This window comes from Molossus molossus, unplaced genomic scaffold (assembly GCF_014108415.1).
Source record: "Molossus molossus isolate mMolMol1 unplaced genomic scaffold, mMolMol1.p scaffold_m16_p_18, whole genome shotgun sequence".
Taxonomy (NCBI): domain Eukaryota; kingdom Metazoa; phylum Chordata; class Mammalia; order Chiroptera; family Molossidae; genus Molossus; species Molossus molossus.
Window position 1 is genome coordinate 53,334,374 of NW_023425353.1, and position 18,861 is coordinate 53,353,234.

Sequence of the window (18,861 nt, forward strand, 5' to 3'; positions counted from 1 at the left end):
TATAACAGTGTTTTGAACTCTGCCCCTATTAGCTTGCTCATCTACATTTCATTTAGTACTTTCCTGAAGTTTTATTGTTCTTTCATTTGGGACCTGTTTGTGTGTCTCCTCATTTTGGCTTTTTCCCTGTGTTTGTTTCTATGTATTAGGTAGAGTTGATACATCTCCTAGGCTTGGTAGGGTAGCCTATTATAGTAGGTGTCCTGTAGGGTCCAGTGGCACAGCCTCCCTGATCACCCCAGTTGGGCACTCGAGGTGCACCCTTCGTGTGGACTGTACACCCTTCTGTTGTAATTGAGTCTTGATTGCTGTTGGCACATCAATGGGAGGGATTTACTCAGGCTGATCAGCTGCAAGGACTGGCTGTGCCCACTGAGCTCTGACCACCTTGGAGAATCACCAAGGAATCCACCACACAGAGCGAGACTTCAGCAGGGATCTGGTGCCCACTGAGTCCCCCCCTTAAGAGGGTCACTTGTGGAGGTAGTTGGGTTGTGGTGCTTTGACGTGGTCTGAAGCTGTCCACTGGGTGTGCTGGCTCTGGAGCCTCCCAGGAGGTGCAAGCCAAGGTCATCCACTGTCTGTGTTCTATCTGGGGCCACGATAAGCTAAAAAGCAATCTGCAGATGGCCGCTTCTTGTGCTGGGCTTGGAGGTGCCCACGCAAGGCCAAGCTGTGAATCTAGGCCGGCTACTGCTAGTGCCAGGCCTGGGGCCACGTAGCAAGAGGTATGGGGCTCACTGTGGCCAGATGCTGCTTGTCTGAGAGAATTTAGGAAAACCCGAAGCATGAGCCACTAGAAACAGCTTGAGTGGACCTGAAAGTTAGGGGTGTGGGGTGGGGGCAGGGCCTCTGGGAATCACCAGAGTAGGGCAAACAGTGTGAGCCAGGTACTGGAGTCTCAAATATGGTGCCCATCTGCTGGCATGTGGGGGAAGGGCTCACCAAAGGAACAATGGCCTCCGCCAGCATGACTGTCCCAGAGAATGCTGCCTCTCCAGCTGCCGCTCCAATGCCATCAACAAAGTTCTTCCCCATAAGTCTCTGGTGCCTTTCAAGATGCCTCCCCTGCACTGTAGCCAGGAGGGAGGGAGTCCGAGTAAGTCCGTGCGCGGGCCCTTTAAGAGGAGCTGCCTGGGGCTCCAGAAGCCTCAGCCTCCTTCAGGCTGTTTCCGCTGGTTTTTCCAGCCAGAGTTATGGGGACTTCTCTTCCTGGCCTGGAACCTTGAGCTGAGGGGGGTCTGGTGTGGGATGGGGGACCCCTTTGCTCCTCCGAGAGGACCTTCATAGCCACCAAGGTGTCCTCCTGATTTTTATCCTGCACAGTGGGTGTGGGACCAGCCCGTCCTCGCCCAGCCTCCGCCCGCCCACCAGTCTCACGTGGCTCCTGTAACCTGTCCTCGCAGGACTTCCGTGCTGCTCCGTTCCGGGCGGTTCTGAAGGACGGGGTTTTGTAGTTCAGTTGTAATTTTGATGTGGTTATGGAAAAAGGCAAGGACCACGTTTACCTATGCTGCCATCTTGACCGGAAGTCAAAATATTCTATCCCCATTGATATTTTTAGAGCGGGAGGGAGGGAGGGGGAGAGAAGGAGAGAGAGAGAGAGGAAGGGAGAGGGAGAAATTTGAAACATCAATGAGAGAGAAACATCAATCAGCTGCCTCCTGCACGCCCCCCACCGGGGATTGAACCGTGGCCAGGAATCAAACGAGTGACTTGTTGGTGCATGGGAGGGTGCTCGACCAACTGAGCCACACCAGCCAGGCTGTTTTCCTTGTTTTGTTTCCGTGTTTCATTTGGATAGCTTCTTTTGCTGTTCCTTCAGGTTCACCAGTCATTTCTTTCAGTGTCTAATTCTTCTAATCCTATGCAGTAAATTTTTATCTCAGCCATTGTGGTTTTCATACTTAAAAGTTTAAGATGGGGCTTTAAAAAATCTCTCATGTCTCTACATAACGTGCTTTATAAACATGTTTAATCTTTAGCTTCATAGAACTGTATTCTACAGAACAGTTATAATAACTTTTGATGCCTTTTTCTGTTATTTTTTATATTTGTGTCAATTTTGGGTCAGCTTTGATAGACTGAATTTTCTTCTCATTATGGATATATTTTCCATTTTAATGCATGCTAATTTTTTGTTCAGTGCAAGGTGTACTTTTACTTTGGGTGCAGATATTTTTGTATTTCTGTAAATATTCTTGAGTTTTGTTCTGAAGTACTTGAGTTACTTGGACATAGTTCCTTTCAGATTTTATTTTTCACATTTGTTAGGTTGGAGCAAAGCAGCATTTGGTCTAAGCTAATGGTCCTCCACTCCGGAAGCGAGATCCTTCTCATTACTCTACCCAGTGCCCACTGTTGGCCAGTGGGGCAGGCTCTGTTCCTGCTCCGGGTGAGCTCTGGCTGCTGCTTCCTCTCATGCTCCTTGTTCATTTATTCCTTGGCTTGGTTGCTTTTCGCACTTGCATGCTTTGATCAGTACTCTGCTGAATTTTTTAAGGGACCTCTGTGCATATCTCTGAAGTGCTTTCTTTGTAAAGTTTATTCTTTTCTGATAACTCTACCTGCCTCGGTCACAGACTTTTGACTCCATATCCTCAGCTGAGGGGCCCATCAGGCTCCAGCTTGGTTCTTTTCCCTGCACGATACCAGGGCACAAGGAGTTGACAAGAGTAACATCTGGTTGAGAGAAGCTTTAGGAGATGGTTGGGTACTGCATGGAATAATCAGGACAAGATCTTATAAGATATATTGAAGCTGTATTTTAGGAAGATGCAGATGACCTTGTTGAATATGTTAACCAGTAAGTGGCGAGTAGGGGATGTTTGATTTTCTGCTTCTGGCCTTGCCAACCCACAAATCACTGAGGAAGTTGCCGGTCATGACTCAGTGTCTTCACCAGGAAGTGGATAATTCTTGATTCTGATCAACTACTGATGCTGTCAGTGATGTCCAGATGCAGCTTCTCCAGAGGGGCTCTGGGTGACCAAGTGGCAGCATGGCACAGTACGGGGAAGATTCAGCCCCTTGCTTCCGGTGGATTTTCCTGTAGAGAGGAGGTTAACGGAGCCAGGCCTGGATTCCCAGTTAACCATCAAGGTGTGGGTGAAGGAGAGTTATAACTGATACGTGCTCAGTCCAAGCAGCAATTTTCAACCAGTGTGCTGTGCACACCGGTGTGCCACAGAGTTTTTAAAACATGCAGTACCTGACTCTAGTCATCGGCACTGACCGCTTTTTCCTTAGATGTGTAAAGAAAAGACAACGGCCAACACAGAATAGCTCTCTGGTGAACATGAATCAAAATCATACCTGTTTTTTTTTTGGTCAGATCAGCAGAAAATATATTTTTTCGGTGTGCCACAGAATTTTAGTAATTAGTTTTACGTGCCATGAGACGGAACAGGTTGGAAATCGCTGGTCTGGAGCTTTGCTCTTCAAAACGCGGTCCCCAGAGCAGCAGCAGCACTGGCATCGCTGAGCTGCCTGACTGCGGACCAGCGAGGACCGCCGCGATCGACCGAGTCTGTGCTGGGACAAGGACCCCAGCTTTCTCGTGTGCACAGTGAAGTTTGAGGAGCACTAGTAGTTTGTTTTTTTATCCTCACCTGAGGACATTTTTCCACTTTTAGTTCAGATACAGAGGCAAGGAGAGAGGGGAAGAGAGAGAGAAACATCGACGTGAAAGGGACACATCGAGTGGCTGCCACCCACACGACCCAACCAGGGCCGGGGACAAACTGCAACCGAGGTACATTCCCTTAGCGGGAATCGAACCTGGGTCTCTCTGGACCGCAGGCTGACACTCTAACCGCTGAGCCAAACCGGCCAGGGCAGCACTAGTACTTTCAATCAGCAATATATTGTACACTTAAAATGTTGTTAAGTGTTCTTTGCCCAATTAAATAAAATTTTAAGTTTGAGGAGCATTGTTCTAAATGTGAATGGTTACACATGCCCTCTGGTGGCTGCCCAGCAATTTGCAGGTAACTTTAAAATGTTTTCTTATTTTAGGACCTTTGCACAGAACTGCCGAAACATTGAACATTTAAACCTCAATGGGTGCACAAAAATCACTGACAGGTAAGTAATGAAAATTAGTTTAGAGATGAATTGGCCATGGGGAGGCATAGAGGAGAGAAACATGGTTGAAAATATCTTTAGTGCCTCTGCTCTTTTTCAGCACGTGTTACAGTCTTAGCAGATTCTGTTCCAAGCTGAAACATCTGGATCTGACTTCCTGTGTGTCCATCACCAACAGCTCCTTAAAGGGGATTAGGTAAGAGGACCTGTCGTTTGTGGTCAAGAGAAATACCCAAAGCTGTGAACATTTTAGTGTGTCTGAAACCTTTCTGATTGTCATAGAGGTTTTCTCTCCCGATTTGCGTGTGATTTACTAAACTCAAGGTTGGTAACAAATTCTCGACAGGCAGACCGCACATGCGTGGTTTTGTTTCTCGTTCTCAGTGAGGGCTGCCGGAGCCTGGAGTACCTGAACCTGTCTTGGTGTGATCAGATCACGAAGGACGGCATCGAGTCCCTGGTGCGAGGCTGTCGAGGCCTGAAAGCCCTGCTCCTGAGGGGCTGCACGCAGGTACCGCGGGGCTGCACGCAGGTACCGCGGGGCTGCACGCAGGTACCGCGGGGCTGCACGCAGGTACCGCGGGGCTGCACGCAGGTACCGGGAGGCTGCACGCAGGTACCGCGGGGCTGCACGCAGGTACCGCGGGGCTGCACGCAGGTACCGGGAGGCTGCACGCAGGTACCGCGGGGCTGCACGCAGGTACCGCGGGGCTGCACGCAGGTACCGCGGGGCTGCACGCAGGTACCGCGGGGCTGCACGCAGGTACCGGGAGGCTGCACGCAGGTACCGCGGGGCTGCACGCAGGTACCGCGGGGCTGCACGCAGGTACCGCGGGGCTGCACGCAGGTACCGCGGGGCTGCACGCAGGTACCGAGGGGCTGCACGCAGGTACCGAGGGGCTGCACGCAGGTACCGCGGGGCTGCACGCAGGTACCGAGGGGCTGCACGCAGGTACCGCGGGGCTGCTGCAGCCTGTCGACCTGCCCCTCACCTCAGGCCGGGCCGGGCGCTTCGCTGGGGTCTTGCTGCTGCATTTCCTTGGTGCCGCTGTTCACTCACCCGGTTCCCTCCTCCTCTTGTTTTCTGTCCACTCAGTTAGAAGATGAAGCTCTGAAACACATTCAGAATTACTGCCATGAGCTCATGAGCCTCAACTTACAGTCCTGCTCAGTAAGTACCGTGCCCTCCCTGTGCGCACCCGCCTGCCCCGTGTGTCCTCGGATCCCGCTGTGGGCCCCACGGACGCGCCCCAGGCAGGCGGACGGTCACTGCACCCCGACTTCTTGTCCTGTGGCCTTCATGATAAAACAGCAGCAATCTAAACAGAAAGGCCAGTAAAGAGCCACTGACTTGTCCCCCACAAATGTTATACATCGGGGTCTTGGGTTATTTTAAGACATTAGGAATGCTGTCGTTAACCTGAACAATTCATGGTAGGGTTTCAGTGAGGTTTTTTTTTTTTTTTTTTACTTATTAACTGTGGATGATGACACTTCTCACGTTGTCCGAGTCAATATGAAGGAATAACATCTGAAAATGCTTTAAAAGGCATCTGCAAGAGCAAGGTGTCACGTCATCAGAGCGTTAGCCTGTGGAAAGCCGTCGCTGCTGCTGCGTGGCGTTGCAAATACTGACAACTGCAGAGGCGCTTCTGCGGCTTCTGGGTTTTTCTCAAGACGAACACTGATTTGAGAAAATCAAGAGAAATACCTTGCATTCGGCATTTAGTGAATGAATCATGAGTTTTTAGAGTCCCTGAAATGGGGGACCAAGAAGAAATCATCTTCTGGACGTGTGTTGGCCTCATGGGCCTCCGTGGTTCCCAATCGGACCCTGAGCTCCATGTAGGCTGGCTCGGGCCACGCCTGGAAGTATAACAAATGCACGTCTATTCCCACGTAAATTTCTGTATTTAAATAAAGATATTATTTTGAATGTTCATTTATCAATAATTTAGTGATCTATTTAATTTTGCTATTTTCTAAACATTTGCAGAGATATTATAGACACAGAATTTATATGGTAGATAGCTAAAGCATTAATCTAGAGAAATTCAACCAAAAATTAATGTCACTTAGCCAAGTCACATGAGCTCTTTTTTTAATCTGATTTTTATTACAAGTTTATGAATTTTTCTTGAAAATCCAATGAATTTGGGAAGGGAAGTAGAATGTTAAAATACTGCTCTCACCAGTGGTGCTAGAATATTTTTTAAGCTGTGCAGAAATAGCATACATACACGTCTGCCGTGCACATCACTCTGTTGTGTGTACATTACTAGGATACAGCGCTGGTACCTGCAGCCTGAACCAGCGGACCAGTTGTAGATGCCACGTTTCTGCTGCTCCCGGCAGCTTCCTGTGCCTTCTGATCATCCTCCCGTTTTGTTCCCCCAGCGCATCACGGACGAAGGCGTAGTGCAGATCTGCAGGGGCTGCCGCCGGCTGCAGGCCCTCTGCCTTTCTGGCTGCAGCAACCTCACGGACGCCTCTCTGACAGCCCTGGCTTTGAACTGCCCGAGACTCCAGTGAGTGTGCACGCCTTTCGCTTTGCAGCTCAGAGGTGGTGGGCTGACCAGGAGGGCTTCCTGCAGGAGGGAGCAGCTTGCCAGCTGGTGGAGCAGGTGCTGGCGGAGGGGGCAGTGGTTGTGTTGTTGTCTGCTGGACTGGGGCGGGACAGTGTAGCACCCAGTTCATTTTGGGATGTAGGGGGATGCTAAACTGTCCTCCACCAGGGAATTGGAACCGGAATGTCTCGATGGACCGCACACATTCACCCACCTGCTTTGCCTCATCCTGTTACTACTTTGACATCGAGTGGTCCGTTTGTGAGCCTCACACCCACATGTCACCAGTTTCTCCTCTAAACCAGCTGCTAAATGGACGGGATGGCTGGGGGTCCCAGTCGCCTTATTTATCATCTCCTAGCCGGAAGAAAAGTTTTGTTTTGTGTTAAAAAGTAATGATTTAGCCCTGGCTGGTTTTGCTCAGTGGTTAGAGCATCGGCCTACAGACCAGAGTCCTGGGTTCGGTTCCCGCTAAGGGCATGTACCTCGGTTGCAGTTTGTCCCCAGCTCTGGTTGGGTCGTGTGGGTGGCAACCACTCAATGTGTCTCTCCTCTCTCACGTCAACGTTTCTCTCTTCCCCCTTCTCTCCCTCCCTCTCTATCTGAAGATAAATGCAAAAATGTCTTCAGGTGAGGATTAAAAAAATAATAATAATGATTTATTTTCTGATTCTCCACATAATACTGTGAATATTAAATCTTCGATAATGGCAACAAAACACTAATCATGGTTAACATCATTTGAACAACGGGCTCTCTGGTCTGGTAGGCACTTTTTTTAAATCTTCACCAGAGGATACTTTTCCATTTTTCTTCAGAGAGTGGGAGAGGGGGGGAGAGAGACTGAAACATCTATGTGAGAGGGACACATTGACTGGTTGCCTCCCACACGACCTGACCAGGGCCAGGGACAAACCACAACCGAGGTACGTGCCCTTGACTGGAATCAAACCTGCGATTCACGGTCCACGGGCCGACGCTCTAACCGCTGAGCCAAACCAGCCAGGGCTCTCTGGAAGGCACGTTTATGAACATTCTCCTTTCATCCTCACCACATCTTCAGAGGCAGGCACTGTGACCCTCACTTGTTTCGCAGAGGAGACACTGACTCAGAGAACGTCACGTCATCTGTCCTGGATCCCTCGACAAGTTAGAAGTAGACTGGAATTTGAACCTGCTGAGTTGGACTTCAGAACCGGAAATCTTAACCCCTCCCAATACAGAAAAAAGATACTTGTTTTGTTATTTTTATTTGCCAGTGAAACTGATCCATTTCTCATGCTTACATCAGTTACATATCTTTTAAGTGTTGTCTATTTTTGTCTTTTGCCCATTTTTCTTACCGTTGTATTAGGGAAGGTTCTAGATAATTTTGATATTTCCGCATAGTAGAAGGCATTTGTGCCATTAAAACGGATCAGAAAACAGTTCAAAATTATTTTTATAAGGGAACATTTAAGTTAAAAATGTTACTTATGCATCCATCCCCATTAAGCATGGGTATTGAGAATGAACTCTGTCTTTCATTGGCTGTAGATTTTTCAATTTTCCTATACGGTGACTGAGAATTTCAGTAAATGCAGTATTTATCATGATGATTTTGTTGAGTAAAGTTTATTTTAATTGTGTTTAAAAGTCAACAAACACTGGAAAAATATTTAAAAGCAGTAGCAGCAACAGTATACGGGTATTGTGGGAAGATGCCTGGATGGACCGTCCCGAGTTCGGGATGGGGCTTTGGGACGCAGGGTAGGTCACATCCTCCCTAAGCTCCATGCTCCTTGTCTGGGGGGGGGGGGGGGGCAGTATTTGCATTTGCAGCCTTAGGGCTGTCACAGAAGCAGGAGTGTGTGCCGCAGAGCGTGTGTGTCTATTGCTGACCAGTCGCTGCCTCTTCTCCTTACCCCAGGATCTTGGAGGCTGCCCGCTGCTCCCATTTGACTGACGCAGGCTTTACACTTTTAGCTCGGGTAAGGCAGAGGTTTAACAAAACCAAACCAACTCTGATTCACCTCCCTCGGTCACAGTGACTTGGAGTGTGCAAAAAACTACCCTCAGAAATGACAGGCACCACAGAATAGAGTCCTCGGTGTGTTTTGCACTTTTCCCAGTTGGTCAGAAAGCTAGGGCGGTCCTGTAGAGGGTTTTGTCGCGGGTCTAGCCGTCTGTCACGAGGCCCGGGAGGAGAGGCCGTTCCTCGGCAGACCTGGGCTCAGCCTCAGCAGCTCCCTCACTGCACGGAGCTCTGCCTCTGCCCCGGCCTCCACACCGCCCTGCCGGGGTGACCAGCACAGGGGCCCTCTGGCCTGTAGCCATGACCCTGTCTTCCTGGGGATGCCCATACACTCTTCCTCCTACCCCATCCCTCACCCGCCCACGGTAGGGCTCAGCGCCCCGCCCCATGCCCTCAGAGGACCTGTCCTGCAGCGGTGTCCGTGAAGGCCAGGCGCGAGCCTTCCTCGCTGTCATCCTGCAAAGCCAGGGTGAGGACATGCAGCAGGAGCCCTGTTCCCATCCCCAAGTGCATGTGATTCAAAGGGCACTTGCTTAGAAATGCTGGCCGACGGGGTCACTTCAGGAACAGGACACATTTCCTACCAGGAGAAAGGACACTGGGCCAGTCCTCAGAGGGACAGGGCAGGCCACACTGAGCGGTGACGGATGTCTGTGGACTCTTTCAGAATTGCCATGACCTGGAGAAGATGGATCTTGAAGAGTGCATCCTGGTGAGTGGACTCCCTGCAGGGCTGCCCCCAGTCCTCGAGCGAGGCTGTAACACACATGCCAGCTGGCCGCTGTTCGCACCCTCCTTGCCCCGGGTGGGCTCGGCGTGGGAACTCGTGAAGGCATGGCAGTGAAGATGGACTATTCTGTCATCAGCCAGCTACAGCTGAGTTCAGAATAGCTCCATCTTTTGCCAAGTGTTAAAAAAAAAAAAAGGACTCTTACTCTCACAGAACTTTAGAGAAGGAAGCTTGCCTGTGCAGTGCTGAAGTGACCGCACAGAATCCTGGGAGACCCTGCGTGCGCTCCCTTGTCCTGTCCCTGCCCCAGGGCTCCAGGGGAGCCAGAGAGCAGCCCTGCACCTCCGAGAGTGGGCAGAGCGGAGGTTGCTGATGACAGAGGCGCTCTCTGCCTTTGTGTGCTTGAGATTAGTTTTTAAATGTTTCTTATTGATTTCTTTGAGAGAGGGAGAGAAACGTCAATCGGCTGCCTCCTGCACGCTCCCCCACCCACCCACTGGGGACCGACCCACAACCTGGGCATGTGCCCTGATTGGGGACCGAACCGAGACCTCAGTCCATGGGACGGTGCTCAAGCCAGAGCCACACCAGCAGGGCGAGATGAGTGTTTAATTCTCTGTTGCACCTTGACTCTCATGTTCAGAAGCACAGGTAGGTATTAGCTCCGGTGTGGAGCCACCCTGACGCCCGTGTCTCTCCCCAGATAACCGACAGCACGCTCATCCAGCTCTCCATCCACTGCCCCCACCTGCAGGCCCTGGTGAGTCTGAGTGCACGTGCTCTAGTCCCTGAGGGGCCGAGGGGCCGAGGGTCCTCCCGCCACAGCGACAGTCCAGGTTTCCGCTCTGTAAGGCTGTCATCGTCTTGGTTTCAGAGATCTATTCGTTGGGCTAATGTGGGAGGCAGGTGATCTAAATGTTACTGCTTTCGTTTTGGGACATAAACCTAATTCAGGGACCCATGTCCTTATCACTTCACTCAAGTTCCTGTTCATCAAGTCAGTAGAGTGAGAATTAGCATGTTAAAATGATATGATCTTAGGTCGTCCTTGCGTTACATTTGCATTTCATATCTGCACATAGGTATAAATGTAATTCCTTCTCCATATACACATATGTGCAGAAAAGGAATCAGAATGAAAAGATCCAAAATGAGCAGGGACAAGGAGCACCCTTCACAGCCAGCTGTCTGACTGGGAGCCAGGAGCCGGGATGGAATCCTGCTCACCGAGCAGGCCCCCGGGCACCGTGCTACCTGCCCGGTCTCCTCCAGTCCCGTCCACAGCCCTGAGGGGCACGGGCACTGCGGACGTCCCCATTTTATCAGAGAAAAACCCGAGAATCAGCACAGCCAAGGACCTTGCCAGCGTTACCCGGCTACTCAGGGCCCGTTCTGACCTGCACGGGCCTGGTCTTCCCAGCACTGATACACAACCGATTTTTCTTAAACCAACTTCCTCTGTTGTCTTTGAAACTGGCTCTGTCCTCAGAGGATTGAATTTGTAACATCACTAAAGTTCCCTTTGGCCTTGAGTTCTTCTCACAGTCCCTCTAGCTTTGAGAAGCTCTGGGACTTGAAAGAGTTGGGGTCAGATTTCAGACATTAGTCAGGAATCTCCCTGTGTCCAGATTCTCTGTCCAAACTGTTTTCCATCAATTTATGGTTCTAATGATGTCTTTACTCCCCTATTGGTTCAGGCTCCATTTTTTGGCTGAAGATTCCACTGTGTGTGTGTGTGTGTGTGTGTGTGTGTGTGTGTGTCATTTTCTCTACCTATTTATCGGATAAGACACTTGGGTTGTTTCCACATTTTGCCTATTGTAAATGATGCTGGGTGAACATGGGGCTGCAGATACCTTTTTGAATTGGTGTTTTCATTTTCTTTGAATACTCAAAAGTGGAATTGCTGGATCATCCAATAATTCTACAGTGATACCTCGGTTCTCGAACATAATTCGTTCCAGGAGGACGGTCGAGAACCAAATTGTTCGAGAACCGAAGCAATGAAACCCAATAGGAAATAATGGAAACTGGATTAATTCGTTCCAAGCCCCAGAAAATGCCTATTTACTGGCCTAATTTGTATATGATATGTAGAAAAACATAAGTCTCAACAAGAAATAAAAGTGTACAGTATGTCTAAGGGTTAAATTCAGTGTAAAGCGTGACTCTCTCCACAAAGCGTGACTCTCTCTGCACTCACACTGACGACGCGAGCAAGGCGCGCTGGGCCGAATGAACGCCATTCGGCTCAACTCGGCTCATCTCGGAAGTTCGAGTTCCAAATATTTGTTCGGATTCCAAGACAAAAGTTTCTCGAATCTCCTGGTCGAATACCGATTTGGTTGAAATCCGAGGCGTTCGAGAACCGAGGTATCACTGTATTTTTAATGAACCTTCTGCTGTTTTCAGTAGTAATTGCACCAATTTACATTCCCACCAATGCACACGGGTTCCTTTTCTCCACATCCTCACAAACACTTTTTTTTATTTTATTTTATAAAAGCCACTGTAACAGGTGTGTCTGTATGCCAGTACTGTACTGCTTTGATTACTATAACTCTGCAATGTAGTTTGAAATCAGAGAACATGATGCCTCCAGCTTTGTACTTCTTAAGACTGCTTTGACTTATCAGGGTCTTTTGTGGTTCCATACAAATTTTAAGATGGTTTATTCCAATGCCATTGGAATTCTGATAGGGACTGTATCGAATCTGTAGCTCACTTTGGGTAGATGAACATTTTAACAGTAGGAATTTTCCAGCACGGGACTTGTGTCTCCAGTTTCTTTCATCCAGGCCTAATAGTTTTCGGTGTGTAGGACTTTCACATTCTGGTTAAATTTATTCTAGGCGTTTTATTCTGTTTCGTGTAGATGTAAATGGTATTGTTTTCTTATTTTCACTTTCTTATCATTTGTTATTAGTGTATAGAAACACAACAGATTTTTGTATTTTGATTTTGTATCCTGAAATTTTACTGAATTTGTTTGTTCTAACAGTTTTTTTGGTAGAGTCTTTAGGATCTTTTCTATATATTATGTCCTCTGTAAACAGTGACAGTTTAACCACTTCCATTCCAATTTAGATGCCTTTTACTTTTCTCTGGCCCAACTGGCTCCGGCATGAGCTGCATGTAAAGCCCCGCTCCCAGCCCCGGGAGCCACCGGCCCTCCGTAGTACAGCTGGGGGAGCGCAAAGCCAGCACCAGCCTTCCGAGGTCCCTAGAAGGTATCAGACAGCCCTCAGATGCGTGTTCAATTAGAAGCCTGCCCATCAGGCTGCGGCTGTGATAAGCCAACAGGCCTCTTTCCCAGAGACTGAGCTTCCTGCGTCTTGCGGTTCTTGCTGTGCCCTTGAGTGGCAGCAGTTTAAGAACGCTTTCTCTGCTGGCTCTAGTCCGGTGGGACCCACCAGTGTGAGGCCCACTGGCCACCAGAGCCAAGAGATACAGACGTTCCCTGGCGGAAGCCACAATAACCAGGGCAGCAGCCGTAAGCTCAGGCAGGACACCACACGTGCAACGAGATAATGGCGCTTGGCAGGAGTGCCAAGATGGTGCCCACCACCTAGAGAGAGACGGGGGGAGCAGAGATGTGGTGCCCACCAGGAAAAGAAAAAAGTTCCGAAGTTTAAGAAAAACGACAGCCCCCAGGTGAAGAGGCAGGAGTGCACAAAGGTGGCGCCCACGGGCCCCATCCCCAGAGAGAACGTTCTCCCAGAGGACCCCAAATAGGTGTCCAGTCAGGCGCCTACCCCTCGGGCTGGCGCTCCAAGACAGACAGACAGACAGACAGACAGACAGACAGACAAGCCTCTCCCAGTCTGTCCAGGGCCCCATAGCTGGCCGTTTCCATGCTGGGCCCTGGGAGGGCGAGTCCTTTAAAAAATGCTTCTTAGATGCTATAGTGTGGCCTTGAGCCTGTTGGTTTTCTAAGCCAGTTCCTTCGGAGGCCTCTCAGGTGTAGGTCTTAAAAGTCAGGGGGCGCAGTGTGGGGTTTTAACCTTTCAGTACCCAGGGAGAAGCTCGTTTGGTTCCTTCCGACTCTCTGGGGATGGTGTGTATGGTGAGACTGTCCCAGCCACTCCTACCTCCTTTGACGTGGGCTTTCGCTCACTCGCCCAATGTGTAGGAGCTGTTCAGCCCGTTTTTAGGTTATTTTTCAGAGGAAAAATGGGTGGTGAGCTCAGGATCCTCTTAATGTCACTGTCTTGAACCAGACCATCCCCTACAATTTTGATTTGCTTTTCTATTCGGTGAGAGGCACCACTGCCCAGCTGCTTAGCAAACCCACGGTCAGAGGGCCCTGGGGCTTCGTGCTCGATCCTGTCGTGCACGGCTGCGCTGGGGCACTGCGCAGGTGCGCGCCGCTGCGTTCCCGAGGCGACCCTCGGACGAGGGTCCTGCAGACAGCTGCTGTTCTCTGCCCGTTGCAGAGTCTGTCCCACTGCGAGCTTATCACAGACGATGGGATCTTGCACCTGAGCAACAGCACCTGCGGCCACGAGAGGCTGCGCGTACTGGAGCTGGACAACTGCCTGCTCATCACCGACGTGGCCCTGGAGCACCTGGAGAACTGCCGGGGCCTGGAGCGCCTGGAGCTGTACGACTGCCAGCAGGTCACCCGTGCGGGCATCAAGCGGATGCGGGTAGGTGGGGGGCAGGCGTCGGCGCCCTGGCAGTTTCTAAGCAACAAACGCATCAACATCCACGTTCCACGTCCATCCTAAACCTCTAGTAACGCAAACTGATGTTACACCAGCGTCTCCTCAGACTTCTTCGAAATTTCCTGACCCCAGCCTGGAAGGTTCAGCTTCCAGAATGGGTTCCTGTAGTCTGGGGATCAGCACCCCTGTAAGGGAAGGGGCTTGAGGTCACTGCCAGTCGGAGGTAGAATGTGGTCCTGGCTCATTTCCAGGTGAGCGTGCTTAATTGAACGCAGCTTTCCTTCCACACGTAGATCACCTGCGTTGTTTTCCTGAAAGTGCTTTCCGTTTCTACCTTTGCATCTACAGGCCAAATGTCCCAGGTGCTCCAGCTGTTGAGAACTCACTTCGCAGGCAGGGCCAGTGACTACCCAGGGGCAGAAACAGTCTTGGTTTTCCTGTCTTTGGAAGGTGCTGTTTGAGGGGATGTGTTATGTAGCACAAGTAGCTAGCTCTAGCCTACCCCAGACATCCTTTTGAACTACTGGCCTAATAGACAAGTGAAGCCGATTCGACATGGAGAACTACGAGCTTTTCTAGGGTTATGCCTATGGTCCCAGAAGTACCAGTGTCAGGATTATAACCCCCTCTTCTGTTTCCAGGCTCAGCTCCCTCATGTCAAAGTCCACGCCTACTTTGCACCCGTCACCCCACCGACAGCGGTGGGAGGAAGCGGACACCGGCTGTGCAGGTGTTGTGTCATTCTCTGACAGCGGCTGCCGGGCCAGCTCCAGAGAAGACCCGCGTCTTCCCGGTCCTCTCCACTGACACCGCCACCTGTCGATTCTCCACTGGGAAGGTATTTGCAGGTAAAGGACCTCGGTAGGGATTGCAGTAACTCTGGTGATAGTTTGGATCTTTAGTGCTGTGATGCAATCAAATCAAAGCCTCGTGTCAGTAAACACGTGGCAAGAGTGGTCTCAGTGCAGTCAGGCCCACGCCACAGACCCGATTCCCTAGAGGTGGGTGTGCCTTCCCAGGTGCAGAAGTTCTGTCCTCGGCTGTGACAGCGTTCCTCAGACCATCAGTGTTAGCACAAATTGAGCAGAAAAAACAAGCTGTTGATTTTCTACCTGATACTTAAGATAGTGGCTTACTTTAATTCACGATTCCACTTTGAAGATCAAATAGCAACTTTATCAAAGTGACTAGACTGCAAATTCATAATACCTGATAGTTTTGTACGTAGAGATGGATGTGGAAGGCACGTTGAGAAGTTTCCATGAGACACCAAAGAAATGAGGACTCTACACTGGGTGGAGCAGGGTCTTCACTTGTTTCTGTCAACTTGTCACATACTTTTGAGGACCAAAAACCAAACAAAGTCAACTCTGAGTTCATGTTGCCTGATTGGAAATTAAAACTCTGGTGTACGCTACAGCACACAATTTTATTATAGGAGAAAAGCTAATCATGTCCTATCTCACAAAATTTGGGGGACCTTAAAGCAATAGAATTAAGACTTAAGTTATCTATAATACAATCAATTAAAAATAATGAATGGATGCATGTAGAATGGGTGTGATTTTCTTTCCAAGTTTATTTTAAAATCTTAGAAATCAAGTTACACCAGAACTAGTCAAAAGTTTTACACATTTAAAACTCAGATCAATAAAGTGTTGGCACCTTTTAGACTCAAAATATAAAAACGAATAAACCATTGCAATGCTAAGTCAGAGGGCTTTATTGCTATAATCTATGGCAGGTAAATCTGAGCGAAACCACTTTCCAAATTCAAGACCTTCCTAGTGTTATCTAAGGTGACCTAGTTTCTGCCCACATTTGTCATCTTTAGTTAAGACCCATCACCACCTTCAAGGTGAACCTGTGTTCATGGGAGCCAACCCTTCGCAGCAACCACTCCCTGGCCCAGAGTCCAGAACTCACGAGAAGCTGAAGTGAAACAGTAAAAGCAAGGTGTTCTTTCCCTATGACCAGCAGACTTCTACGAGATGGACAGTGCTGGAAGCATGTAGGACACACTGCCTCAGCTGCGTTCTAGGAAGCAGAGGGCTATACACATGCAGCCCCGTACATCAGTGTAATGGGACTGTCAGAAAAGCACTCAAGTCCTGATGATTTTATTGCTTGGATATACTCTGGTCTAAAAGTTTGTGTGTATACCACAGCAGGTATTGAAATATACATTTGTACTACTGTGTGGGGTAGAAATGACTAATGCAGGACACTTTAAATAAACATAACACAGCCGTGCTTCAGTGATTATGAATTATAGTTTCTATTTTATGTAAATGACCAGGGCCTTTTATGCATTATCTCCTTTGAGCCAGGACACAACCTATCGCAGTACTGTACTCAGTGACCCAGGCCCTCATTTACAAAACAGGAGAACCTCTAATAAGAAAATCAGATTTGCTTCTGCTTCAGGTGTGCAAGTTACTGGAATAACATGTCCCCCAAGTTGCATCAGCTTTGAGAAAACAACAACATGGGCCTCACATCTTACATGACATTCGGACTGGTGTGCACTCAGAACGCACACGTGGGGCCTGTCCATGCTGACAGACACTGGCAGGACTGGTGTGCACTCAGAACGCACACGTGGGGCCTGTCCATGCTGACAGACACTGGCAGGACTGGTGTGCACTCAGAACGCACACGTGGGGCCTCTCCATTCTGACACTAGCAGGAACTGGGATTTTTAAATGAGACACACGTTTGCAAAACAATCGGAAAACATTTATTATACTGAAATGTATACATCCTACTATTAAAAAAACAAAGTAGCAAATATGCTGGTGCCATAACTGAACTGGTTTCACTGGGACGGACTACTGCTCAACACCACCTGGTGTAATTTCAAGTCTGATGAGCTTTTAATTATTTTTTACCCCACTTCTAAAATCTGATGAGGAATTCAAATAGCACACAGCATTAAACGACATGTATTGTTCCATAAATCTTGAGACTCAAAAAGTAATGCTAAATAGACAAGCAAAACTAAAACAATTCATAAAAACTCTTCTTTCCCAACCAACTGGTACAGAAAACATGTGGTCATACAAAAGCAAAGGGAAAATGACAGAAAGGGAAGGCTCTCCTGCTTTATGGTCTAAAAGAGTTAGATATTTTTAAACCAAAGATGGAAACAGACACAGTGCTTCTTTGTATCAGACAACCTCCTTTATGAGTAAAACAATCAACTTTTACCCACTGAGTAGTTTCTCTTCTAAGACAGATTTCAAATTCAAAATTACTCATTCTTATTTCTGACTGAACAAAGATAAAGATCAAAGAATACCTTCAAAACCAAGACACCTGGGTAAATGGACAGAGAAGCTGTAATTAAAATGGAATTGAAGTTTAAAAACAAATCGGGTGTGCTGCACACCACAGGCCTCAACAACTCCTGCTCGTGAATTTTGGGAAAGGCTTTGGGTGAAGGGAAGAGAGAAAAATAGTAGGAAAAATGGTGAAAATACTGGGTTCCCTTTGAAAAGTATACTGGCAGACAAACATTTGGTTTTGAGAGAGGCAATCTTTTTATAGAAAAAGAAACTATTATGTGGGTGTATTAAAAAAGCCTCTAAGTAATCACCAGAATGTTTACTCATGATTGTACTAAAGCTCAATACAAGGAATTTTCATGGTACAATTTAGTGTTTGACTTATGATGTCTAGTGTTCCAAGAATAATTTCAACTTGTTGATAACAAAGACTCCTTAACACCACGTCAGAAACCATACGTTTTCGCCTGCTTAGGTCACCTATTTCTGATAGGTCTGGGGTAGGGCTTTAAAACTGTTTAAGAAGGGGATGGTGTGGGGTGAGTTGGGAAAGGCAGTTGAAGACAGAGGGGTGGAGGAAAAAGAGAGAAAACCACATAAGTTTAAAAGGCGGTGGGGCTTCAAAAATGAAAATCAGAAACAAAATGCTAAAAATGGAAGCAGAAGCAAAAGGTTTTTCAATAAATCTGTGACAAAGCAAAAACACCAAAGTCTTGTACCTATTAGGGTTTACACTGATCCTCTCACCAAGGTACTCTGGGTAATGCAGCTTGCTTCCAGCCCGTCTTCCTGCTTGGCTCTTCCCGTCTGGCACGATCGCGTGAGACGTACACCCTTAGACATGATTTCTTCCGAGAAGGTGCCAAGCCTCTTACCTGACCACCAATCACTGTATCAGCACATCGCCTCTCTCTGCAGACAGACCCATGCTGGCTCCATGACAGCACTGTCCCCAGCCCCAGGTCAGCAGAAGGTTCAGGCAGTAAAGGCCGAACTGGCACAGAAAGGTAAATGCCCACAGTACGTTTTTACATTCATTTCCAAACCACATACAGTGTAAAAAGAACAGCAAAGGCTGCTTCTAGGAACTCGATCTCCTGGCCTCTGCCAGAGAGGCAGCAGCCCTGCGCGGCCCCAGCAGGCGTGCTGTCCTGATGCGCTCCCTCTGCGAGGATGCTTGGCGTGGCAGTGAGGAGATTCGCCTCTCGTACAGCTCATTAGAAAGGTCATCTGTGTTTTCAATATGAAACATTTCATACAGTAAAATCCAATCCCAAGACTTCTTGGATTCAGTCTTCACACACTTTTCAGCGTGACTTTATTTGGTACTGAATATAGTTCAGACTACATAAGACATCACTTCAAAATTATGTGGATACCACCACTATTTTCAACTGCAGAAAAAGGAAAGAAGACTTAGGAAAATCAAGCCTATTAAACTGAAAACTCCCAGAAATCTACAACCTCCTCCCCCAGGTCTGAGGTTACCTTTAAATAATCCCACAGAAAA

General features: G+C 48.5%; 2 protein-coding genes across 5 annotated transcripts in view; one reads left to right on the forward strand and one right to left on the reverse strand.

Annotated features, from left to right (window-relative positions):
- Positions 1 to 15,879, forward strand: part of FBXL2 (F-box and leucine rich repeat protein 2) — a 57,506-nt gene extending 41,627 nt beyond the window's left edge. For 2 of the 3 annotated variants that reach the window (XM_036267029.1, XM_036267030.1), the window contains 10 exons: positions 4,018 to 4,086; positions 4,168 to 4,282; positions 4,471 to 4,597; positions 5,183 to 5,257; positions 6,484 to 6,614; positions 8,563 to 8,623; positions 9,335 to 9,379; positions 10,101 to 10,157; positions 13,834 to 14,046; positions 14,706 to 15,879. In XM_036267029.1, the coding sequence (XP_036122922.1) occupies positions 4,062 to 4,086; positions 4,168 to 4,282; positions 4,471 to 4,597; positions 5,183 to 5,257; positions 6,484 to 6,614; positions 8,563 to 8,623; positions 9,335 to 9,379; positions 10,101 to 10,157; positions 13,834 to 14,046; positions 14,706 to 14,813 (957 nt within the window). In that variant the 5' untranslated portion in view covers positions 4,018 to 4,061 and the 3' untranslated portion in view covers positions 14,814 to 15,879. The remainder of the gene's footprint in view (positions 1 to 4,017; positions 4,087 to 4,167; positions 4,283 to 4,470; positions 4,598 to 5,182; positions 5,258 to 6,483; positions 6,615 to 8,562; positions 8,624 to 9,334; positions 9,380 to 10,100; positions 10,158 to 13,833; positions 14,047 to 14,705) is intronic. The other variant, XM_036267028.1, reaches the window with a different exon arrangement.
- UBP1 (upstream binding protein 1) overlaps positions 15,492 to 18,861 on the reverse strand; it is a 63,159-nt gene continuing 59,789 nt past the window's right edge. The window contains exon 15 of one of the 2 annotated variants that reach the window (XM_036267026.1): positions 15,492 to 18,745. In XM_036267026.1, the coding sequence (XP_036122919.1) occupies positions 18,708 to 18,745 (38 nt within the window). In that variant the 3' untranslated portion in view covers positions 15,492 to 18,707. The remainder of the gene's footprint in view (positions 18,746 to 18,861) is intronic. The other variant, XM_036267023.1, reaches the window with a different exon arrangement.